The sequence below is a fragment of the Chroicocephalus ridibundus genome, chromosome 3, assembly GCF_963924245.1.
Source record: "Chroicocephalus ridibundus chromosome 3, bChrRid1.1, whole genome shotgun sequence".
Lineage (NCBI taxonomy): Eukaryota > Metazoa > Chordata > Aves > Charadriiformes > Laridae > Chroicocephalus > Chroicocephalus ridibundus.
Genome location: NC_086286.1, coordinates 28,914,055 through 28,940,175, shown reverse-complemented (window position 1 = coordinate 28,940,175; position 26,121 = coordinate 28,914,055). Strand labels below are relative to the sequence as shown.

The window sequence follows — 26,121 nt, the reverse complement described above, 5'->3', positions numbered from 1 at the left end:
ACTGTTCAACAGCTTTAACATGCTGATTTCTGAAGCAGAACAGTTCTATCAGATTACAGCTTCATAGGGCTGTTTTTCAGACAGCCCGTTCTAAACCACATTAATGGCTTTAATCTTTTTGAAACAAAAGTCTGCAAACTTCTTGCATGAGTAAGGCAAATTAGGTTTGGCCCAACACTACGGACAATTAAATCCATGAGTTCTAATATAATTTTTCAGCACTCTTATTGTAGTCAATTTACACTTACGGGAACCTGCAAGTTCTGCAGTCACTAGTTCATTAGTTTCACACACATCTTAACCATGGAAAACATGTTCCAAACTGATCTAGCTCAAATTATTCATCAACCAGCTCATTTAGAGTGTGACTATGTCCTGCTAACAGTATTAAACTTCATCCCGTCAGAAATGCTTTTTGCAGGAGTAAGTCTTGAACTGCAACCTTAGAAAGGGCAAGCTCCTTCCACAGCACCTCAAGAAGCTGAAAGGTCCTGCGACAAACAAGTTAATCAAATCAAGTTAAACCATTAGGAGACAAAAAAGCCATTTATTTTTTCCCCCACACTGCAAAAGATTAGTAAGCGAGACTTCAGACAAACATCTTTACAGTGAGATACCAGGCAGGAGAAAAACAGGCCACAAGTTCAGCTGCAGGCAACTGAAGAGTTTGTGCAAGACATGGAGACAGAGCCTTTATGGAGTGTTACAACATGCATCAGTCAAGTGAAAGTTTAAATATTTATTAGAGCTGTGAATCCGAGCAATGCAAGACAACATAATCTTGTGAACTACAGTAAATTTCAGAAGAACATTTTATTTAAGAGCTTGTTTCAGTCTCCAAAATGCCAAACAGTAAAAGAAGATTTCACACCTTCTAAAACAATATGGTGACAAGGAACCAAATGAAGAAAAAAGAAAAAAACCAAACCACATTGAGTGATCTGTGTAGTTTCGAAACTCAGAAATAATCACCCAAACCTTAAAAACCATTTACTTGATTTTCAAAAGCCATTTAAAAAAAAATAAAAATGTGCCTAATTCCCAGTAAAATCAGTGGGAACTTAATGAGGCAATCCTAAACAAACTTCTACGTTCACTCAAGTCAAGTAGTTCTATGATTTGGGTGTGAAACCAAAGCTTCACTCAATTAAAGAATCAGAATAAAAGTGAAGTGAACCGCCCTGCAACCCAGTAGGGGGCTGAAAAGGGAAGGGCCACAAAAAAATTCCAAACTGGGGTCACTTCATAGAATAATTTGAGAAGAAAAACTCCCGAAGGAAGAGTTGCAATGATACTAGTATTTATTAAATGCTGTTCCGAGATGTAGTAAACAGCCATGCGCAAAATACACTCTGCAATTCAGCTGTGCCAGAAAAGCTTATGATGCGTATTTTGAGAACGATCAAGTCAGAGTCATTATTAGATATTTCAGAATAATGACTGATTAGAGGTAATCTACCATATTAGGATTTCAATCAGAGAACAAAAAAATCCTTTGTAATCTTACAAATTTAGTCAAAGAAAAACTGCATTTTTACATATTTGCTGTGTTGCAATGCATGTTGAATGCATCTTCTCTAGCACAGAAAATATAAAACATTTATGAATTTGATCATGAGAGTGGAACTACTCCACATGGCTTGTCAAATATGAACTCAGTATCATTGCAATCATCTTCTAGTTCTGTACTGTGGTACTGTGAAAACCTTTTAGCTGGAGCAGAACTCTTGCTTTCTTGAGTTTGCCTGTGTGTTTGCAGAGTCTGTGAGGAGGGCTGGGGAGAAGGTGATGCTTGAGTTTGTGGACTTTGATCATTAGAATGAGATTCCTCTTTTTTTTCTTTCTGTCCTGGAGGTTTTTCCTTCTTTTTTTCTGTACCGCTGTAAAATAAAGTATAACATAGGGGGAAAAAAAAAAAAAAAGAGAACAAACAAATAAATTTAAAAGGTGGGAGAAAATGCCCTCTGTGAAGAGATGGGAGAAGCATGTAACTACTTACTATATTATAATCACCAAAAGAACGCTTTGGTTATTTACTCACTTTCTTCAGGTTAGCACTTTGCTAAAATAAGATTTATTCACAAGCTTCAAAAATAAAAAAGGGTGAGGGTGGCATGGAAGATTATTTACTTATTTTTACTGCACAGTTGTAAATTTAGTCTGGTTTTGGAAAGAATACAGCTTTGATTTGACTATGTCCTTCATTCACGGGTGCTTCTACAGAGTTCAAAGCTGACACAACTTGATGCACCATCAGTTTGCTGTCCCTCAGAAAAAAAATCATCCTGTGGTTCAGCTCACCGACTGCCTTTCCGTGCTGCCAGCCAACTCAGTGCAAGTGGAAGGCAGGAGTGCGACTTGCACTATCTCCGATTAGCTTAAGCCCTCCATGAAACTATACCTTTCTCTCTCCGTATTGCTGGGTGCGCACAGTACCGCTTATCTTTGCGCTGTCACCAAAACAGTCAAATGCTGTTGCTGGTCCCTTGGCTCTCCCTGGCTGCACCAGAGTTCAAAGGAAATCATCCCTGAAAACTCATCGCTGTTTTGATCTGTAGTTGACTAACATCAGACTGTCTTCCCGCTTTAATGCCTTCCATAAACAACAGCTAAGAATGTATCTTTATTTTCATAACATTGTATGTATTAGGTTAACATTTGAAAGAGCTTTAAATACATGCCATTAACAGCCTTAAATTCATTAAGAACCTAACCAAAAGTCCGCTAAATTAACAGAAAGATTCGTTAAAAATTCTTTTTATAAAATAGCATGCTTTGCAATATACTGAATCACGCAAACAATAGCAGGACCTGAAAGACAAGATTATTCTTTATTGCACCTTTTTTTTTTAGATTAAAAAAACCACACCTTCCAAGATAAATTTCTCAGTGCACAAACAAAACAAGATACATACACTGGCTAAAAAGTAAAAAGAAAGATTTTTCTCTTAGGTTTGATGTAACCTCCAAAATAAAGAAGAAATCGCATCTTTCTTAACGGGAGAATCTAGATTTCTATTCCCTCACACCAATTCTCCCCTCAAAGCCTTGTATAATCTTAATTATTTGTGTTTCCATTTACCTTTCCCCACAAAACACTACAAAACAGTAAGATAATATTCAAAATAAACGAATAAAAATAACATTCATAGGATCCTTTTTGTTTAATTTTTTATTTCAATTAAAGTACATCGTCTACCACAGAGACAAAGCCCTCAATGCTTACCTGAGTTCAACTTTTCTAAATGCTTCCAAAGAAGCATTGAAGAACAGTTCAAAACCTGAGAAATACTATAAAGCCCAAAATATAAGGATCACTCAGGACTTCTTCCATAAACCATATTAACTACTTTAAAATGTCAATATAGTCCATCAGTTACATTTTCTTTTCAGAAAAACAGATGAAAACAAACCAGAAAGAGCTTTCGCATTTCTTGAGGGAATACATGTGATAATAGAGAACAAAGCCTGAAGAACTGTGGGGTTTTGGTTAATAATTTATAGCCAGAAGTCCTTAATTAACTAGAAGCATAAAAATTATTGTTATTTTTTAATCAGAAGTCTTAGCTTGCATTGCTGGATTCAAAAGCACACTACACAATCTTAATCTTTTCCTTGTCTGTGGCAAGAAATGCAGTACATTGAAATAAATTCTCGGAATCTGTTGTCACTAAAGAAAACAAGAGTCTTTCTATTCCTACTGCGACAGGTACACTCATAGACCTCCGCATTCAGTCTCCCATATACAGTCTAATAATTGTAAAAGAGATGAGGGACGCAGGTGGAGAGAGAATACACAAACGTAATGACTTTTGCAACTCCAGATTGCAAGTCTACAAAGAATGTCCTACTTGGTCAGAACAATGGCTCACACCTGGCACCATGTTCTGTCTCTGATGGTGGCATAAAAGAGCTCACCAGTGAGGTCATTACCTGCAATCCCTTTCCCCATACTTTTTGTAATATCCTGTTTATAACGACATACCAGCAATCCTGCAATTCACCTCCGCACTCCTCCAATTCACCTCCGCACTCCTCCAGCACGCTCAGGCAAATGCCACCTGCTGTCAGCAGCACATCATCTAACTTATCAATTTTGTCTCCTATTTTTTGTATTCTTACCCCAAATCATTGAGCTCATCTGATCCATCTGATCCACAGGTTCAGTGCGGGAATCTCTTCAACAGCTCCCCGAGCTTGTCAGCTGTGGACTACCCGTTTCACACCTTTGCCATTAAGTTCACTCCTTAACTTCTCTGTTGGACTATGAGAGTCACTGGACCACTCTGGTTTCTCTGAGTTGCAGCACAAGGTATACCTTGGGTTCCAACATAGTGCTTGTATCTACCATCAGGTTGCAAGTGGGCTTCTTTTTTTGACTGCCATTTTAACGTGAAAGTAAATTATGTAGATATGTGGCAGTCTTGGTACTGAATATCTTTGTGCTGAACTCATTTGGTTTGCTCTCTCCTGCTAAACTCCTCAGCTTGGTTGTATTATGACTGTTATTACAGAGCAGCTCTCCCACTAATACCTCTTGAACTAGGTCGTGTGCGACAACTGAAATCAAATCAAGAACAGCACCTTTTCTTGTGGGTTTCTAAAGACTAGTTGTTCTGGGAAGCAGTTATTTAATGCATCCAAAAATTCTTTCCAAATCCCAACTCGATGAGGCATTTCTTCAGTCTACACGTGAGTAGTTGAGACATATTACTATCTGTCCTAATCTTGCAGATTCTCTAATTTCACTTAACACAATGTTTCATCCTTTGGACCACAACACATTGGCAGCTACTGTGGAGGGTGGTCATTGTGAAACAGGACGACTATTCTTACCAGAAGCCATTTTCAGAAGAATGTTTATTCCTAAGGAAAATGATCAAGCAGTTCTTTGTGACAGTCATCTGCAGTACGAAGTACAAACCTGCTTCCAACCCTAGTGATAATATAAGGTATGCAGCATGTTTTTTGTTCTAAAGCGTTTCAACACCTCTGTGACCACTCAGTTCTCGAGTACGGGGCTAAAATTTTCCCAACATTTATGTGATTTCATCTCTGTCAATGGGAGATCATCTACTTGTTGTATGTGGTACATTCCTGGGCTCTCGTTTTAGCAACAGCTGATATTTTAGCATACCTTTGATGAAATGAGACGTGGTGCTGTTGTGCAGTTACTGAGCCATCAGATCATATCCATGATCTCATTGTTCCAGTTGACAGAACAAAGATTAAACAGTCCAGGAAATGAACCAAAAGACATTCTCAGAGATGGCAGGTCTACAGAGGCCAGAGCCCCAGAAATGTACAATATTAAGACTGCACAAAATACAGACACTAAACTTCAACAACAGTAATAGTTTGGACACAAGCAGGCCTTCTGTTATTTTGTGACCAGATGTATGGCTACATATATTTAGAACATGAGAAGCTACAGGCAGTTTATGGGGGCTGTTTGGTAACTAAAGTGTAATTCTCCATCGACAGATGACCGTGTCCACCTGCTGCACTAGTTCAACCTCCAGCCTGAAGAAAAGCTTGGACAAGCTGGGCGGAAGCATCCCCTGATCAGCTGAGATACTCTCCTTTGGCATCCTTCCTTTTCAACTGTGACAAAAATTTTAGACACACTTACCCTAACTTTAAGGAAATGGGACTACTATTGACATTCACTTATGTCAATGTAAATGTCAGTCCTAGTGTCTCCTACTGGGAACACTATTTGGTACTGAACAGTTTTGCTGTTGTTAAAAACATGCAACCACAAAGCCTGAGATTTGACCTTTACTTCCACCTTTCTTGAGCTGGTAATTTTACAAAAAGGCAACTCTGTTTTCTTCCAAATACCAAACAAATTTAATGGAAGAGCGTCTAAAGACAGGAGAGTGAAAGGAACTGCTGAAAAGGTAACTAAAGAGGGAACCTTAAGCCCTCCTAAAACAAGCCTTGAAAAAGGGACTCGTGTATCTTCAGATGCGTTGAATCCACCAAAACCTACCCTGGAAAGTGCCTGAGGAGAGCTGCCCTCTGCATATTAAGGCTTTCCTCTTGTGGCCTATCCAGGTCTCCTTTTAAAGACCTTAACTCAGATGAAAGGGATGCCGGCCACTCCACTCTGCTCTTCTGCGGCAGTCAAGCGTTGAGCAGCCAATGAATCAAGAAGGTGATTCAGCACAAACACAGGCTGAACAACATGGGAACCGGACTGGCTCTCATCAAAGTGCCAAGAGCCACAGGGGTAAGATTAATGGAAAAGTGCTAAGAAATACCTTCCTGCAGGAATGTTTTTTGTCCCAGTGCCTGTCACACTAGCAGATAGAGACATAAAGTGATCACTTTCTGATTTATTGTTGAAAAGTAAACATAAGGAGTCAATAAAAAGAAAAATATGCAATGCTACACAATGGAGAAGAGTGAAGAGCACGGCATTACCCTTGCTTTCCAAATTCCGAAGGGCACTAAACTTTTTCTGGTGTTCTCATACAGTTTATATTTGCATACAGCATTTTTATTCCCTGAAGTATATCATTTCCCTGTCTTGTTGTATAGCACAGTATTTACATTCACACTTGAAGATAATCCAGCCACTGGAGTTACCAGAGTACTCTACAGAGGCAAAGAATTTGTTCACATAATTTACCGCAGTTATACATTAGAGTATTCTCTGTCCTGTGTCTGTATCTGGCCGCCAGTTCTTCCCATCAAACAGGAATAGGTGCAAAACCTACTGATTAAAGAAGCCACATAATCACTAAGTAACAGAAGAAAGTTAAACAAACACTTTGTTTACTGTATGCAGATGAAACCATTACATGGAGGGAAAAAAACCTATTGTTTGGTACTTGGCTCATTTAACTTACAAATACTCAAGCAGTGTCATCTGATACAGATATTCTTCATAAAGACTAAGTAGATATATTTTGGGTTAAGATTTTCTACACAAAAATGTAAACTTTTATCTTACACAGTTCACTATTGTTTCATAGTTATTTTGCTATTGCCTGCTATTTAACATCCAGACAATGGAGTCAGTTTTGTCCTTTAGTTTCCTTGAAAAAAAAAACAAACAAAAAACCAAAAAACATGCAGATGAGTACCAGAAGGAAAAAATTTCCATTTTTATTGGAAATACATTTGCCTGTTCTGTCCCTTAGTCAGAATGCATTTTGGACACTATACACTACAGAAATACTTTCCGTTTATGAATTCTTTTTAGAACCCTGCTGTAAGCAGCCCAACAACATGGTACATCTCCAAAGTTTATTTGTGCCTTACTAGACTTCAGGAAGCTCTGCTGAGGGTCATGCAGAGGCAAAACTCAAACTCTTGTGTTGTTTGGTTTGGAATTTTTTATATTTTTTTTTTTAAACAAACAATTTAAATAAAAAGTCAGTACCTTTTTGCAGCAGATGAAAAAGTTTCTTTTCTGGCAACAGAAACAGAGGAACTGTGGCTTGTTTTCCTGCTTCCTGTACTCCCGTTAGTTATACAGGACATGGAGATAGCTTCTCGGAGGCTTGTCTGACCTAGAAAAAAAATAATTGAAGAACACAAGGTTTTACAGCTGTATCCAAAGATGCATCTGAAAAAACCAAAGCTCTCCAATGTGGACCTGGTATCACCTCTCAGCAGCCCCAGCATTCAGGACAACCACCTAGCCTATATCCAGTGACATAACATTCATGAAAGCCTTAACCTAGGCAGCTGGAGATGGGAGACCTGGGACACTAAGGCCAGAATATGCTCTGACAGGAGTCAGCTTCTCTATTGCCAGGCTGCCAGCAAATACTTTTAATTCAGCAACGTGCCACATCTCTCTTTCCAGTTGTGATCCACAGGGAGAATTAGATTACAGCTAGCATTGGGAAGCTGGTAGCTTCAACAGCTGTGGGACAGCAGATCTGCTTATTTCAACTCTGTTGTTCAAAATCATCACAGCTCAAATAATATACCACATGAGGTTTGTTGTTTTCAATTTGTTTTTTAGTAAAGTTCAAAGAAGCTATAGACAGAAGCCCTCCCTATACTGAAAGAATTATTAAGTCATTTAAGGGTTGTGACTCTAAGGATACAAAAACCAAGTTTTTCAGCTGCCCCTTCCACATTAAAAAGGTATTGACATTTCAGTATATGCACTATGATATAGTTATTAAGTTTCTGATATAGCTTACTCCGTAGAACATCTGCCGCATCCAGTGAACATTACAGACTCCCTCCGGGGACGAATCAAGACTGTATATGTGAAGAAGGCTGTTGTCTGTCAGATGCCCACTTCACTCATTGCAGAAGTTTGAAACTATGCAGTGAATGTGGGAGGGGACTGCAAGGAAGACGGGGGGAACGAAGGCTCTTCTATTTAAAGAGCTGAACAGTAGCCTAGCAATCAGCTCCCAAACCTGCCTCTGCCACAGACCATCAGTGAAATACAAGGCATTTTACTCGAACCTGACATTTCACCCTTTCCCACTAATTGTATGTCTCTCCTTTTTGCATGCCTGCCTTATTTCTAAGGTCTTATTCAGAAAAGAATTTTGCCCCCTTCTCCCCCCAAGTGCTAAACTTGTGCTTTTCGCCTCTGAAGCCCCCACAAAAATCCCTGGGCTAATCTCACATTAACCATCCAAAACTCAGCGGTCACTTTTGACCCATCTCTGTGCCACATCCCCATTTCACAAACAGCAAGTTGTCACTGCGTCTCATGGGGTTGTGATATCCAGCCACTCCTGACTTCAGCAACAAGCACGAAGGACATGACTGACAGGAAAATAACAGGTCTGTGTTCACGGCAGGCTTGGAATAGTGTGAGATAGATAAGGCATGAGGCCATACGTTGAAGATAAAAGCGAGGAGTAAAAAAAGCAGTCAGGGGTGGAATCGACTGCTCTGTGCACTGAGGGCAAACTTGCACAGATGCATCATTTTAACAAAACCAGCAATTTGGTCCATTTGTCACATCGCAGCTCTATCAGGCGGTCTGAGAGGCAAATTAATTCTTATTTTAAACAAGCACTTCACAAGAGATACCCATCAAGGGAATATTAGATTTCAGAACTATATGTATGGAGGCAGAAATGGGCTGACCTGCGCTAACCGTACACCGCTTCAAACGCACCAAGCAGCACGTGACCACATCTGAAATTCAGATGAGGAAAGGCAAAAGGAACATGCAGAATATCCCAGGCAGAAACGAGAATAAAGGAAATCTGAAGAAAGTAAAGACACGCTTAAATACAGAAACACTGCAAAGATCATTGTTGTTCTTCCTAAATTCTGCATAAATCAACTTCCTTCCCACTGGTACTTCTTGGAGACCGTTTTATTCACAATATACACATTTGGAATACAGATTTTATTTTAAAAGTTAATATACTGTACAAAACCTCTAAAGCTTGAGAGATTTTTACCCCCCTGTGTAACTTAAGATGCAAGAACAAAAGTGCACGAGCTTAAAAAGCACTTTTAGTATTAGAAGCCTATAAATTAGTTTCTTTTCTTTTCAGTGACAAAGTAAACCATTTTCTTTGTGGAGATGCATAATATCAAGGCCTATGATTCACTCTTGAACTGCACATGACCTTAACATCTCCGTCTGTGCATCGTAATAGATCAATGCCTCTCCAACCAGCACTAGCACGGCTTTCCAGAAACATGAATCAGGAGACAAAATAGCAGTAATTCTCACGACAGTGGGGAAAGTATTCAGCAGAAAGTGTAAAGAACAGGGGCACTACAGACAGGGTATAAGAACTTAATAAGATGGAGGAAAAAAAAAATTGCTCCGTTTTCTCAAGCAAGGAGCACGTTGCTATTTTGTTCACTGATGGTATCTAGAAGAATTCCCCCTACTAAGTATGAAAAGTGTTAGTTCCTGCTTACATCCAAGGACAAAACTGATGACAAATAAAACTGTACACCAATGCATACTCATGACAGGAATGTGCTCTGCTCCACGCAATGATGAATGCAATAATAATAATAATAATAATAATAAAAGGATCCGTACAGCAGCTTTGGGGTTATTTTTTTTTCAGTAAAGTGGATGTTGATGGTAGATCTGCAGAGTACTTCCTAATTTCAACAAGCGACATGCAAAATTAAGTTTGAGATGAAGATTTTGGAATCAAAGTAAAAACAATTTCTGTAAAATGACTAACAATTACACATAATCCAGATCTCTTCAATCACTCATTTCTTGAAAAAGTGACCGAAACATTTGGCCACAGACCAAAACATCAAGATCGAGGAAAAACTGCACTGGCAGATTTTTTTCAAGTGTCAAAAATATATCACGCTTTCTTACACTCCAGAACAAAATCTTGGTCAGTCACAGTTGAGTGTGCCACACTCAATGTGCAATAAAATATAGAAAACAACAAAAACAATGGAGAAAAAAACCCCATACAAACCCCCCCAAACCCTAAACCCAACAACCCTAAGAAACAAGCCCCCTTCCAAGCTATGTATTCCATTTTAACTGGGCAGTCAAAAGTGACCTCTAGAATACCTATTTTTAAAGGGGGGAAAAAATTAAAAATGCAATTAATCTGCAATTGTATGTAAAGAAAATGCATTTAGATTTTAAGCTGTGAGACGGAAGGGCAAGTTTAAGCCCTGTGCACATCCCAGGCAGTGGAGCAGTGAAGCCTGGCTGCCCACAGGGTCAGACACACACAACCAGGATCTTCCCAGGTGGATCAGAAGCCCAGGGAAGCTGACACACCAGTCCCAAACCACCCAGAGCTCTCTCCATGACTTTTAACTAGTGCATCTGGACATCTTCTGTCTTTTTTCAGTGGTGCCTAGTGACAGGACAAGAGGTAATGGGCACAAATTGAACACAGAAAGTTCCATCTAAACATGAGTAGGAACTGCTTTACCCTGAGGGTGGCAGAGCACTAGAACAAGCTGCCCAGAGAGATGGTGGAATCTCCATCTCTGGAGACATTCAAAACCCGCCTGGATGCGTTCCTGTGCAACCTGCTCTAGGTGACCCTGCTCTGGCAGGGGGGTTGGACTGGATGATCTCCAGAGGTCCCTTCCAACCCCAATTGTTCTGTGATTAATTCTGTGATTCTGTGATCTCTACAGTCAAAAAAGTCAAAAAATTAACAACGCTCTAAACCTTCTTCACTACAGAGATAGTCCTTCATAGCAGTCAAGCAACTTTGCTTTAGAGACCTGGGAAATAACAAAGCGGCATAGGAGAACAAAAAAATTCCAGATCAATAGACTAAACCAATTGAGTTCTCCCAGCACTCGGATTGCACATCTCTGCCAATATCGTGTCATACGTCACCTGCTAGCATAAACAGTCTGAAATTTTTCAGACTGAATAGTGCTCAGCTTTATCTGCTAGTTTGGAACAAAAGCCAGACATAAACTGAACATAAAATGAAAGCCAGTGTATGGAGACCAGGATTAAATCCAAATTGTCAGAGATCAAAGTGGTAAAAAATGTTTTTTATGGATAACGGATTCATCTCTGTTCTGATAATTTTCATAGAATAGTATCTGTTGAGTTCAAAAGAAGCATTTCATTAACATCTGTCAAGTATACAAGTGTGTGAATGAAAGATAAGTAGGATTAGAAAAAACAGACCACAACAAACCAAGAATCTATTTCCAACTCTTTATCAGCCTTGATTAGCTAACTGGGGAAAAACTGAAGTCAAGCTGTAAGAGACAGTGGTAAGTTTTGAAAATGTGTGTCCTGTGATAACATGATAGCTTTTCTTTCCAAACATACATACAAGGTACTAGAGCCAAGGATCAGTTAGTAATTCACTTCTTTTTCCCAAACCCAAAAGTTACAGGCTTTTGTGTTAAAATATAGTTTATTATGTTATTACTTGTGTTAACTAGAACGATTTGCTTAATATCTTTGTTTGCTGATATCCTGAGACATAAACTGCCTTTCTTCCAAAGAAAAAACAAACCCTTCTTTTCTCTTCTTCAGGTAATTTCCATTTAAAGTAAATAGCTACAGCTATGTTAAAATAAATTCTCTGGATACTTCATTCAAGTGGATTTATAACAAAAAGCTCAACAAATCACATGTTGGAAAAAAAAAAAAAAGGATTTACTTGAAGTGTTTTTCTTTAAGTGTGCCTCTTTTATTTTTGTTTACAAAAATAAGGCATACAATATCCAAGTCCTTCTACAACTTTAGAATACTTCATTCTCAGCAAAACTTGACAAAGATTGCTGTATTTCAAATATATTACATGCCATGGGGTTTTGTGCAAATAAAACTGATGGATTGAAGGACAGGAACCCAATTTAGTGGGGGTTCTTACAGTCTTGCTTAAGAAGTGTTCAGTGTGGGTTCAACCACACGATTAGTCACCGAAGAACCCACACAGGTGAGCCACTGAAAAACAGACTGAAATAGTTCTAAGCGTAGCGGAATGTAAGATTTTATCTGCACTTCCTTCCTAAAATAACGACATCAAAAGTGAACTAGAAATTATGACAAATCCTAAACTTACTTCAAGATGTTATAATAAATTGTACCAGAGCCATTTCAAAGGATGTCAAGTCCTTCGTCTCATGGAAGATGCTGGCAGAGAAATAGCTTGGGAGCACTAAAACTCTTTTCAAAACGAGTACTTTATTCTGAAGGGTATGGGAAAATTTTCTTCAGCCTTTTCTTTTACTCAACTACTACACTTCGGGAGTAAGAGTCAAATTCTGATTGAGACTTCTTAAGTAGAAAAAAAAGTCCTCTTCTTCTATCACATGAACAAACATTACAGGTCAGGGCAAGATACTAGTTCTCAAATAATGACCAACATTAATCAGGAAAAAATAATTCAGTTCACTATCTATGGATTATACTTTATCTTGTTTAATGATCCAATTTTTAGACAAAATTAAGTTTTTACTAACTTTATTATTCTTACAATTATATCTATCTGGAAAAAAAATCAGACGCTTTTAATACTTTTTTTTATTGAAGCCCAATTTGACAAATCTCAACTGACAACTGGCTATTAAACTTACGTTATTTGTCATTTCCTATCAAAAGGAAAAGAAATCTGAATAGAGGCATGTTACTATGCAACAGTTTGAGACAATATAGATAATGCATAAACATCTTGAGATGCAAGTGAATCCCTCCCAATTGGTAGATAAATTAACTACAACGTTAAGAATAATTAAATATTTATTTCGAGATTTCCTAAAAGTTTTTTTAATAGCTAGTGACTTAACCCGTCAACACATACATTTCTCACTATAACTGGTCCTCCTAGTGACATAAAACCCTTAAGAGTCTAGGGGAGCCATGCCCTTTCTCTGACACTTGGCTCTTTGGGCAGGCATTTTAAAACCTACTACCCAGGGAAACTGAAGACTTCTTTGGCGTGGGACAGCCAGTTACTTATTCAAACCACACAGCCCTTTTCGTCCTCTCTCCCTGCCATCTTATTATTTTGCCATATTTTCCCAGAGGCACCATCTACTTCCTCAACCATTTGCCAAATGAGCTATACCCAAGCAGACAAAATAAAACTTTAACTGTGGTGATCTGAAACAATTTGATATACTCTGGCAAACAGTGATGGAAGAGCTACTCGAGTGTTATAAACAACAGGAGGCTTTATTTGAAGAAGTTAGTGGCACCATTTAACTCTTCCAACACTGCAATTCTTAGTTTGAGAAGCGTCATGTAGAACACCAGAGTACTTCTCAGGAGAATTTGCCCACACTGTTCTAAAAAAAGCACACAAATGCAGAAAACATGCCCAAAACTGTAAGAAGCATATGGAAAAAGAATAAGGACACTTATCACCACAACTGAAAAACACTCCTCTACAGTGCTCTGAATCTCTTCTCCAATGAACAAGATTATTACGTTACAAAAGTTTAAAAAAAAAATAATTGCATTTTCTTCTTTTTCTGGTCTCTTTCCTTAAACTTGTTTTAGCTGGTTAGGGATCTGTAGTTCATTAATGCCCTCTAGATCCAAATTCTTTGAAAAAGGAAAATTTATGAAGAACATCAAAAATAGTAAGTTTAATAGAAGAAATTAAAGACAGAGGAGAAGAAAGAAAAAATGGGGAAAAATAATTTTAATGCAGAAAGAACAGATGGCACTAAAACCAGTACCTGGAAAATCCATTAAGACCTCAAGAGTATCATTATTTGTTATGTGAGCATACAGCCTGCAGACTTCAATTGGACTATTCCCATGAGTAAAATGACACATGTATAAGCTTGCCAGGTTAGTTTTAATATCGTGAATAAAAGCCTGTATCTTACCTCTACCATAAGCATTTTCCTATCTACGCTTATATTTTCTGTTCCTTTTAACGTTTACTGATTTGACAACATAAACATGTACCCAGTTATTAGAACAATTCTGCACATTAAATTTGTTAAGACTAAAACCACAAATGTAAGTCTATGTTGTGCTTTCATTAATGAAGTCAAGTTTTGTTAATATAAACCAAAATGACTTAATGTTATTGAAATTAAACCATTGTTGAGATAAGGTGAAAATTACATCTGAAGTGCTTTGCTTACATTAGTGCAATGAGATGGAATTTGATGCAAGATACTGCTTAGGATTTTCCTATTGAAGAGACATGCTATTTCACACGAGAGAAGGGAGCAGGAAACCCAGGAAAATTCTCTATTATAAAAATCCACTGCACAAAGGAAAAAAATAAATAAAAACTAAAATAAAAAATAATCTGCATCCCCGTACATGGCTGCTTTTGCAGGTCCCCAAAACCACTGCTTTAAGTAAAATAAATGCCTCTCAGTCTGCCAGCCTGCACTGCCATGGGAGATCCCTTTATGCAAACTGCCTTTTGCAAACTGCTTCAATTTCACTTTATGAGTTGAATTTGCATAGGAGTTATCTGATACCAACTCTTGTCCAAGCAACAGGAAATGTTCCTCCAAAGGTTTAACCTGTGACAAGCCTCCTCATTACTTCTGCCTCCAGAAAAAGGACATGAACTCCTTGTTTCTCTCTAAGTGGACATCTGATGTACTTTCTGGTAGATGGCCACTTTTTCAGGCAAGAGCTCCTACCCAGTGATATGATTAGTCTGAGATATTTTACTTGTGCCACTGTGTGCCACAGACTTGTCTCCACACCCAGAGCCTGAGGGATGAATTCTCCTGTTACACACATTTTGACACCCTGGAAGATTTTAATAGGTTTACCAGGCACCAGCTGTGAGCCATTCTATCTTGCTGGCAGCCTCAAGTACCAGACTGCTTTATGCTTTCCTTTTCTTCAGTGTCCAGGTAATCTTTGTTTTTGGAACTTTTTGTGAACGTTAACAGCATCAATCATGCATCAACAGCAGAGACATGTGGCAACAAGAGCGCAGAGCTGCCAAAAGCAAAGAACTTCTCACCAAAGAAATTCTTCTTACCAAGTCATCTATTCAGGAAGAAAAGAAAGAGAGAAAGAAAGGGAAAATACCCAAACCAAAACCCACAAATGCACCCACACGCTACAGTCCCCCCAAACCCTGTAGCTGCTGGGAACCTGTCCCCTCATCAAGCCCTTTCACATTTCTAATCCTCAACACTGCCTTTGGACCTGGTAATTTCTCCTTCGTGTAGCTATTCTTAGCTGTGTGCAGAGATGGAGAAGTACTACCGTAGCCTTTTTATTTTGAAAAGATTTCTCTATTTAGGATGACTTTGCATTGAGAAGTACTAAAGAAGAAAACAAGCCACATGCAAACACTCCCTGTCTGCTTTTCACTGTGCAATGACAAAGTGCTAATTCTGTCACAAGCCCTACTTGGGCTTGTATTTCCTTCATACAGTATGCTCACTTCATGCTTTACTCAGAGGCATTAGGGTGGCTAAAAAACCCTCTCTCTAGCTTATCTCGTACAGTTCGCAAATCACCTATCCCTACACAAAGAGCAGCTTGCTTCCGAGGCAGGGCTAGACAGATAAAATCCTAGGTAGTAACCTCCTGACTGATAGCCCATGGGTTAGAAATAAAAATCTACCCATGCCCACCTGAATTTTTTCACTGAAGACTGAACTAAGTTCAAAATAAGCACACAACAGAAACGCAGGAAAAAAGGAAAAGTCTACAAGGATAATGCAAAAAAATTTTAGCTTCAGCTATGATTGATTCAATCTGTCAATCTCAAATAAAGGGATGAGAAAAATAAGAATAGAATTAGCTCACCAGATATGCAATGCAGACAAACCAACACAAAGGATGAAGAGATCTCTTTTTGAACTAATTTTGGCCATCAACTTCAGTGAAAAAATCAGTGAAAAAGTGATCCGTTCACAACACTTATTTTTAGCCTATGAAAAACCTCTCTTCAAAGACACTGCTGAGGTTTCAACAAGATAAAAAAATGAAGAGGTTTTAGACAAACTCATTTCAGCAACAAGTAGGAAAGACCCCTTAGAACTAGGTTAGATATTGTCTCTTACTCAGATTAAAACTCTTTTGTTTGACGGAAAGATTCAAGTTGGCTTTTTCCGGTACTATGATTCTTGCTAATTCAGTTTATTTTAAAACTATTTATCTCACCGTGTTGCCATACTGCCAATTGAACACATTTTTCTCAATGTATTCAGAAATATATACACATCTATTCTCTTTGCTCATTATTTATGCCAGCATGTATTTAAGGGCTGATGTTGAGACAAGTATTTCTGTGAATTAAATCCTCAGCATTTTTTTAAAAAAAACCCATATCTATAATATTTACCATGAAACTGTAATGGTTGTAATGCAGAAATCCAGATTCTTGACAAGATCACGAACACCAAAGAGAGTTTTGGAGGAATACAATTACCTTTGTAGCAACCATGACTCAACTAGTACCCATAAAAAACTTCAAAGAAAAATTAACAGTGACTACTTGGATTATTATTTTTGTATGACAGTTCAGATCTGTCAATAGTACTCATCCACAAAAATAATACATTATTCTTTGTTAAAACATTTCAAGGGTTCTTTATCTATTGAATGAACCTAAAATACAGAAATCAAAAGTAGAACCTACAGTATTGCAAAAAGCTATGTACAAACTTGTTTTGAAATATTTATTAAAATACTGATGTTTAAGTTTAAATCAATATTAATCTCAAGCTCATTCTTCAAGTCTACTTTTAGACTTGTACAAAATTCCAGTGACCATATGCGAACATTCTCTTTTGTGACATCTTTATACCATCTACATGCAGCCTATTTCATGATAAACAATGAAGTTAATGTGTTGCTGAACACAATGGGGACACATCCACCACAAATTAAATACAGTGTCAATTAGTCATAATTCATTTAAGTTCAATGTATTAGCTCATATGCATACATGTTTGCCCCAGCCCCCATGTCTTTCTTCACAGTTACATGCTGTTGTCATTAAACAGTAAAGATGCAACAGCACAAAGCTGAAGGTATTTAGATATTCCACATATTTTCCCCCCTGAGAAATAATTAATTTATTTTTCACTGAACAAATTCACCTGGAGAACTTCATATGGCCCCAGGACGCCCAGAGTCCCAGTAAGGACACGGCCCCAAGGCATTTTGCAGAACACAGCACATTTGCCCTGCCAGTGCACGGAGTTTGCTGGGTACTAGCTCCAAGACAAAGGTCTTTAGCCATGGTTGTGCAATATCCCAGCTCCTCTGCATTTAAATGGGAAGAATAAGGTCCTATGTTGGACACATTTTTTTTGCCCTCAGTCTTCCACTTGGACATTTTCTTTTTGTCTTAATGGACAGCAGACTGCAAAGATCGATTTAGTCAAAATACTTGCTAAAGCTCTATTTACAGAGAGTTAGAGAAGGAAGTCTCAATCTTGATGAGACCAGAGATGCATATCGCGTAGAAAAAAGCTGCCTTTATAAGCTGGGATGACAACAGTCTACCATTTAGCAAGCAAGAGAGAACGGTAGGATTCAGATCCCAAGCCAATTAGGCATCATCACTTCCTTCCATCTGGCAGAAAGACTGCAGAAACACTTGATTAAGGAATTTGATCTCTCTGTCACATCTAAAATAATTGAAACTTTCAGCATTTTCAGCTTTTGCATTTTTAGCCCGTGTAACGCAGCCACCCAAACAAACATAGGCTATGATGTGTTCAGTGTTATACTGGTGTTGGTGTAATGGGCGTAATTCAAGGCTGAAATACAGGGATTGAGCCCAGAAAACTCTGCGCTGCATGGTTTGATGGGGATACATGCATTTATGGTGAATCAGAACCATGAATTATCTGAAGTATGACCTAAACTTTTATTTAATCAGAAGCTTAATATGTACCACAAACAGATGTAGCCTTAGTTCTCTCTGAATACACAATTTTAAGTTGGAACAAATTCAAATAACTCGATTCAGATAGCTCTCCAGAATAGAAAAGGAAATGTTCGGGGGGGGGGGGGGGGGGGGGGGGGGGGAGTATGCCGAAAATTAGCACAAACAGCATCTAGTTTCTTTACTTTTAAACAATCATATATCTTTCTAAGTTACAATGTAAAAGTTACTAGCCACTACGCAAAAGAGATATTGCTGAGCGTCTACATGGCTATTCCTTACAAGAAACCTAGTGCTGATGAGTTATCTCTGTAGCTGAATAAAACCTAACTATATTCAGAAAACTTCCTTATTTGATGGCAATGTGTTTTGGGGTCTTTGTTTAGTTTAGTTGTTTGGTTTTTTTTTAATTTAGGAGCAGGCGGAAATGTAGCCTCTAGTAGATTCCTTCAGTTGTATAACTTCTAGATGAAGTCAAAGCTGAGACTCAAGAGCTGTTCATAAGTCCCAGAACCTCCAGTGGCAGATTAAAGATTGCAGCTGTAAAGCATTTCACGGTTTAAATTAAAATGGGAACCTTTTAACAAGAAGTAAGGTAAATTTTCAGGGACATTAAGTACATAAAAATGTTAGCAAACAGCAAAATTATAATTATAAGCATATTTCAGATATCTATCAGCCATATACTATAAAGCCACTCTTAAAAAACTAACCCTTCCAGCTCAAAATACAACTGCCTTTCCAATGAGACAGAAAAGGGAAAAAAAGAAGTGATCAACGGAAAACATTCTAAGTGATAACATTCTGACTCTAAAAAGAGCCCCCAAATACGGGCTTACCTTTACTTGGTGCTGATTTTCTCACAGAAGCTACATGGTCTTCAGAGATCGCAAGACGCCTTAGCACATCAGCCAACGCTGCTTTTAGCACAGTGATTTCATCTTCTTGTTGCTGTACTCTCAGCTCCAGGGCTGAGAGACGGTCCTGGACATCAGACGTACTCGCAGCTGAGATGCTGTCATCTGTACAGTGGGAAAATAGAGTAGAAAGAGGCACTTAACTTTTTGTTCTAAAACTAGAAGCGACAGAAAGAAGCACGTGAAACATGAGTACGTCTGTCCCATCACTTTGAAATAACAAGGACTTTCAAACATGTTCAGGCAAAGGAGGAGTGGATATTATGCTAAATGTATAAAATTAATGGTTCAAGACAGAAACGTTACTAATCATTAGCTTCAACAGAAGGCTTAAGGAGTGTGGCCTTATTACAATCAAAAAGGCAATGCATTTTCTGTTAAAATGGCATAAAAAGAAAAGCGCTTAACAGTAGAAGGAAGACCAAAATTAAGTTTATTTAAATAGCCAATAGAATTAACTAAAAAGGTATAAAATTGTGGTCATATTTCACAATATATTCTTTTGGAACTGTTGACGCGATCCTTAATTTTAAATCAAGATGTAAAGTAAAAATAAAATAAAATAAAATTCAGCAGTTGAACATGCAAGTATAGCTAGCCATGACCTAACTGCATCAAATGTCAATCTCAATTCAAATGGTCTAGATCAGAGTTCTTCACTCCAATTCCTCCTCTTTAACTTTTTTCACATCACCACCCTGTACGTGCCAAAAAAATATATGACATTATAACATTTGGCCTGAAGTGAACAGAAAATAAATACGCTACACAAAGGTTCCAAAAATCTGTTTGGCCACACAGAGACAGATTAGCATTGAAGGCATAATCCAGCCAAATCTATTCTTCAGTGGTAAAAAGGAAATTACAGCTTCTGCATACTCTTTGCCTTTGACAGTTCTTTGCATTATTTCTGCCAAGCCAAAATAACACGTAACAGATTTTTGTATTTGGCTGTTCCAATAAATCACAGGCCAACCACTTAAAAAAAAAAAAACCCAACATAAAAGAATATGTTGCTCCATCACAAAGTACTGAACTCCTTATCCATCCTGATTTAGGCTTATCAGAAACTCAGGAAGGAACTTCTAATACAGATTTACAAAATTTACCTGTATTATACAAACAGACAGTGTAAGTCCATGTTCTATGAAATATACACAAACAGCAAATTTACATGTAAGGGTAAATAGCTGGTATTATTATTGCAATTATATATAATCTAAACTTTAGTTCACTAATCTTACGAAGACATACTAAGGAAAAAAAAAAAGTTAATATAAGCCACAATCCTAAAACTCTATTTTTCCACTAAAAATGCCTTAATCTTTGAAATACTTGCATAAAGGCACTTTTAAAATAAATGTATGCAGAAGAAACACTGAGCCAAACCCCTCCAATGAATTAAATGTGAAAGAGATTATGGAGTTTAATGCCAACTTTCATTCAGTTAAAAAACACTACTGAGGAACCAAGAATTGAACTAACCAAAATAAAGAATCACAGTAATACTTTCACAACACTAACAAAATTCCTACAAGGAATTAGTACAGCAAACTAATATTAGTAGTGAAATGTATTCACAAATATTATTAAACTGAAAGGAACAGTTAAGATTACTTTGAAAAAACAACTCCTACAAGACGACAGTTTTGCATATTGATTTAATTCACTATTTGGTTAAACGAAAAGCAGAAGCGTATCACTTCATGGTTAATACTATATTCATTCAGGCTAACAAATAAAAAGAACTGCAGGGGAATTAATAAGGCAGGCAATCAAACAGAGATCCAGAGACAACAGATCAGAACAACTCTGAACAAAATGCCTTTAATATCACCAGCCACAACTGAACCTCCTATATGCAGAAAAGTTATTTTAACGACTCTACAGCCCAGCATATCTGATGCTCTCTCAATAGAACTTTACAAACCCAGACCAGGTGACAGCTACCCCAGACTGGGAAGGACTGTGTAAGATTCTTTTATTCAAACCTCCATTTTCAAAACTTAAAAATCCATCTGTTTTAAGGAGCTAGCTGAATTTCCTACAAGCACATGTACCTATACAGCACATAAAAAGGAACTAAGGTACATTTACATAAATTAATTCATGAAGAAAAGGTTTTATTTTAGGGAAGTAAACAGACTGAAAGAAGTACCATATAATTAATGCTTTCCCTATCCTTACAATATTAGCCTTTAAATACATGCAGTGGACAAACGACCATTGCAGAAAATAGTGACAATTATTTTCAAAATACTATGATCTTTATATCTCATCTTACACTGGAGTAGTAGTCCAAACACAGAAGAGAGAAGTTTAACATTTCCTTTTTTTTTTTTAAAAAAAAAAAAAAAAAAAAGGAGAGAGAAAGCTTAATTTTTTCCTTTTTTGCCTGCTAAAGCCTTCAATTAATGAACTATTAAAAGGTCTTATAATGGATAAATTACGGATGAATTCCCAGGCTGTATAAATATACAGATTACTATAAAACATTTGTAAAAAGAGTAAGTAGCATGTAGCTATGTCAAATAATCAATTTATAAGCCAGATATTACTGTGTTCCCAGTGTGGAGTCCAAATAACAGTAATTACCAAACCAGGAAAGGCTCCGCTGTTGGTCGGTCTCTCTGATGAGCACAGAAGCAAGCACTCTGGTAGAGCGCTGGCTGCCTGACATGGGCATCCTTTTTCCCACTGACTACTAACGTTGGCTACACTGCTTCTGCTGAACCCCAGCACTCCCCAAAATGGGCATATTAGACGGCTCCTGCAGCTCCCAAAGCTACAGTTATGTCACTAACTTCAAAGGTGAACAGGAGAGCAAATCCTTCTGCCCGATAAGGGTGAACTGCAATGCTTTCACCTCCTCAACACATCAAATGAGATGGTAGCAGAGTTGGCCAATGTTCACCTCTGTGACCTGCACTATGGAGGCTTCACCCCTAGACATGGCATGCAGGGGCAGAAGGACCCTCAAACGCAACATCATCACAACAGCTTGTCAGAGGTTGTAGCTGTGTAAGTGGGGCATGAGTAGGAAACCAAGAAGGTTAAGCCACTCATCTGATTCAAAAATAGGCAAGCAATGGGCTACATGTGTACAACGGGAGAGAAGAGGTTTCAGACCACCAGCGGACGCTTTGCACTGCAGAGAGGGCACGTGAGACACAGCGACTGAAAGGAGAAGTTGGACAGCAAGAAGATTACTTGGAAATCAAGAACATTTTGGTTGATCAAAGAACACAGTAGCACGCTGGGAAGACATTTTATTGTTCTTTATCACTCTACAGAAGCAGCATCTGTTTCAAGTGATGACAATCATACATTACACTGGCAACTATTAGAGAATTAAAACGAGCAATTCCCAACCCAAATACCTCATCCATGACATCAAATATTCAACTGAACTCCAACATGCCCTTCTTGTCAATGTCTTGAAAAGTAAGTCAGGTAGGGATTAGCTTAAAAGAAGATGCCTTGACAGTAAACACAACTGCAATCCTTGAGATCATTCTGACAAATCTGCACAAGGCAAAACTAGAGTTGTTTTGGTTGGATTTTTTTGGCTTTTTTTTTTTTTTTGTCGCAGAAGTTTACAAAATCTCTTCCAGATTTCCTCTTCCGTTAAAAATACATTCTTATAATCTAAAGAACTACTTCAAAAGAAGTTTAAAGAAAAAGCTTCCTTCAAGGGCATGCCCTTCCCCCTTCAGAGTGGTAAGAGCTCTTGTGCAAGTACAAAGTCAGTCACTTAAGAAGCAAAGTCCATCTCCTCCCTTTCTCTTTTCCCACTCCTAAACATCTGGCCTTTCCCTCATGCTGTTCTCAGACATCTGTCCAGGCCTTCCATGAGCCACTCTTAAGTTACTAAACCAGAGGGAGATTTATTTATTTATTTAAAGAGGGAAACCAGACTAGGAAATATAGCAAGACATTTGTAAGCGTAATTGACTATTGATTCATTCACTTAATCCATTTTCAGAAGACCTTTTTAGTCATCTGGTTATTTTTATTGTAACAACACAGCATCCTTTCTGATGTATCAGTCACATTCCCAAGCTGTCCATGATCTGTGCCTTCAAGGTAGCCACTGGGAACAACATCCATTGCAAAAAAAGCACCATCTGCAATGCCTGCTGGTCGTAGTGAGAAGACATCCACACAGATGTGGATCTAAGGTCCTTCCATCTTAAAAAGTGGTATAAGATACGAGTATTGGTACTCAAATGACAGCAAAAACATGCTAGGTCTAAACACACAATACTGTAACTTTCAAAGTAAGATGTCTTGTTATTTTATCATAGTTCACTAGTTTGATTTTTAATTTTAGCCATAAAAACATCAATTCTTCCCCTGCTTTTGGAGTAAGCAGGGATGTATATGGGACATTTGTATTCAATTCACTCTTGAGACATCTGGATGAGCCTAAAAATTAGGGTTCATTTTTAATTGCCAACAAACAGCATTAAACAGACGCATAACACTACATGTGACCCCTCACAGTCACCTGCGTCAAACCCCTCCCAGCAGACTGAACAAAGCAGCAGCTCAAACCGCCCCTTAGACTTCAGCCAGGAACTTCGAAAGGGGTATCCAATACATAGTGATGGTACTTAACAAACCTCCCAACCTACATATCACTTTTCTCCTCACATGTCACCAACCAGGCACGTGAGGATAACAGCTTTTGAAAAGCATCACCCTTCATCACTCACTGCCTAGGAGAGATTTGAACTGGCTGCATTTGAAAACAATATATCTTACTACTGAACTGTCTATTCCGGGGCCCCTCAACAACTCCAGAGCATCCATTATCACTTCTCTGAGTGACTCCTGCCAGCCCTGACTAAACATAAATAAGGGCTTCATTTTAGACATAAGCAACATTTCAGAAAAACAAATTCTACAAACTCCAGCACATAGAAATTTAAACCACAGGGTGGAAAATCCTACATTTTATCCAATAAAACCACACAAGCCACAGATATTTTTAAACCCCTGCCTGCCAAGGCACCCACACGGTTTTCTATGTTTTCCCCAGAGTGTAAAGAGTCTTTTATTACAGAAATGCAACAGAAATTACTTGGACTGGTATAAGGATCTGGCTGACTATTTCAAGAGATAATTGGCCCAAAAGAACCATTTCTCACTAGGACTATGATCCGTCCATGTGTGCAGGAAGGTATTATTTGCACAACTTGTAATTTTTACTCTGAAGGGCAGTGAATAATTTGACTCTAGATGAGGCTTATATTTCCAGAGAGATAACTGACATATTTATTTTTCCTACCCTGTTAAGTGAAATAAAATTCTCTGCAGTTTTCTGCAGCCCACTTGTTTTAAGATCAGCTTATAAAAGATCCGGAATTTCACTCCATATCTCTTAACATGTAATTCTCTTTTTAAAAAAAGGTAGAATTAGACTCTAGACTTTTGCCCACAGTATCTCCTTCACCTCCTCCAAATGTCAGCACACACACACAAATGATCTCGGTTTTGTAAAGGATGTGAGTCATGGAAGGAACATGAGAACGGGAATTAAAACACACAACACAAAAGATTAAACATGGAAGATTAAAAAAGCTCCCTCCTCCCCCCAAATGATACTGTATTAGCTTCTGATGTTTCCCTAGAAGCTAGATCTGGTGGCATGGAAGTGGAGTGAGAAGTTGTGCCCAAGTTTTCCCTTCCTATAAATGCAAGACACTGTCCTTTAACACTCCGAATTTACTCCACATAATTTTTTACTTCCTGTCTTACTTTTTCATGCTCTTGCCCTAATGTTCCAATTTTTTCATTCCACATTAAAAACAATGCACTGCTTGATCTCACATTAATTATTGGAGACAAAGGTAAAAGCTCTTTCTGTACTTTGTTGTGGAACAATAATGCAGATCCTTTGTACAGATAAGTCATTGACTACAGACACTGGTCCTCAACTCACACCTCTCAAATATGCGGTATTCTTAGTACTTCCAAAACCAGCTAAGCCTTGGATTTTTCTCTTCCACAGGCATTTCTTCAGGTTTTCAGGAAAAATGCATGTTGTCATGCACCACTCATTTTCTCAGGATTGACGCTGCACGAGGACCAACACATTGAGGAAACTGTCTTCCTTGTGCAGATCATTACACTGTTTAATGTTTCATACTCCAATCTTATTTTAGTCCCCTACATGCTAGTAAATAAAGAAAGATGTATTACTGTCCACTAGCCTTCCACAAGCCACTTGAAACACAAGTCTACATTTTGCACAGATCCTACTGCAGAATCAGACCATAAAATGATAGTGCAATGTCTAGCAGTAGTGCCTTAAACATCCAAAGTGACCACCCCAATGGCTAAGCTGCATTATTAATCATAAACTATGTTAAAAGACTGCTTATAAAACACAGCAGTGCAATCCACCATGTTAACTGATGGAAACAGATCTTAACCATAAAAAACCTCGACAAACTAACGACAAAAAACCCAACCCTCACTCAAGTCTGAAAATCTAGACTGGCCTAAAAACCTCAGTCAAAACCCAGACAGGAATATAACTTATGCTGTTAAGAATTTATTTATGCATGACTTGACTGGCCCATCTGGAATTATCTGTACAGATATAAACAGATCTATATAGATAATCATACACCCCAAAACTCAAAAAATTCCCAAACGAAACAACAAAAATGGGCCATAAACTTTAAATTTAAATCATTAAAGCACTGCATTAAATTTTGAAATAAGAACAAAGACATATAACTACACCGGAAAAAGCTTCCTTAGGACTTTTAAATTAAGCACAACATATATACAACTGCAGTGTTTTTTCTGTAGATGATTCGTAAGAAGATTTTACCCTGGCATGTGAATATTCTGCAATGCAATAGCCACTACTGGTCTTTGCTGTTTGTGGACTGCTTTATGGTTCACTTGAAGCGACTTCCTGTCTGTGA

At 38.0% G+C, this 26,121-nt stretch overlaps 1 protein-coding gene across 5 annotated transcripts in view; it reads right to left on the bottom strand.

The window, feature by feature from the left end:
- The window catches only part of EML4 (EMAP like 4), a 163,551-nt gene that overhangs the window by 53,367 nt on the left and 84,063 nt on the right, over window positions 1-26,121 (bottom strand). For 3 of the 5 annotated variants that reach the window (XM_063328567.1, XM_063328566.1, XM_063328565.1), the window contains exons 2-4: window positions 19,100-19,282; window positions 7,394-7,523; window positions 1,707-1,880 (exon numbers count right to left, since the gene is read on the bottom strand). In XM_063328567.1, coding sequence (XP_063184637.1) covers window positions 1,707-1,880; window positions 7,394-7,523; window positions 19,100-19,282 — 487 coding nt within the window. The remainder of the gene's footprint in view (window positions 1-1,706; window positions 1,881-7,393; window positions 7,524-19,099; window positions 19,283-26,121) is intronic. The other 2 variants (XM_063328568.1, XM_063328569.1) reach the window with 1 other exon arrangement.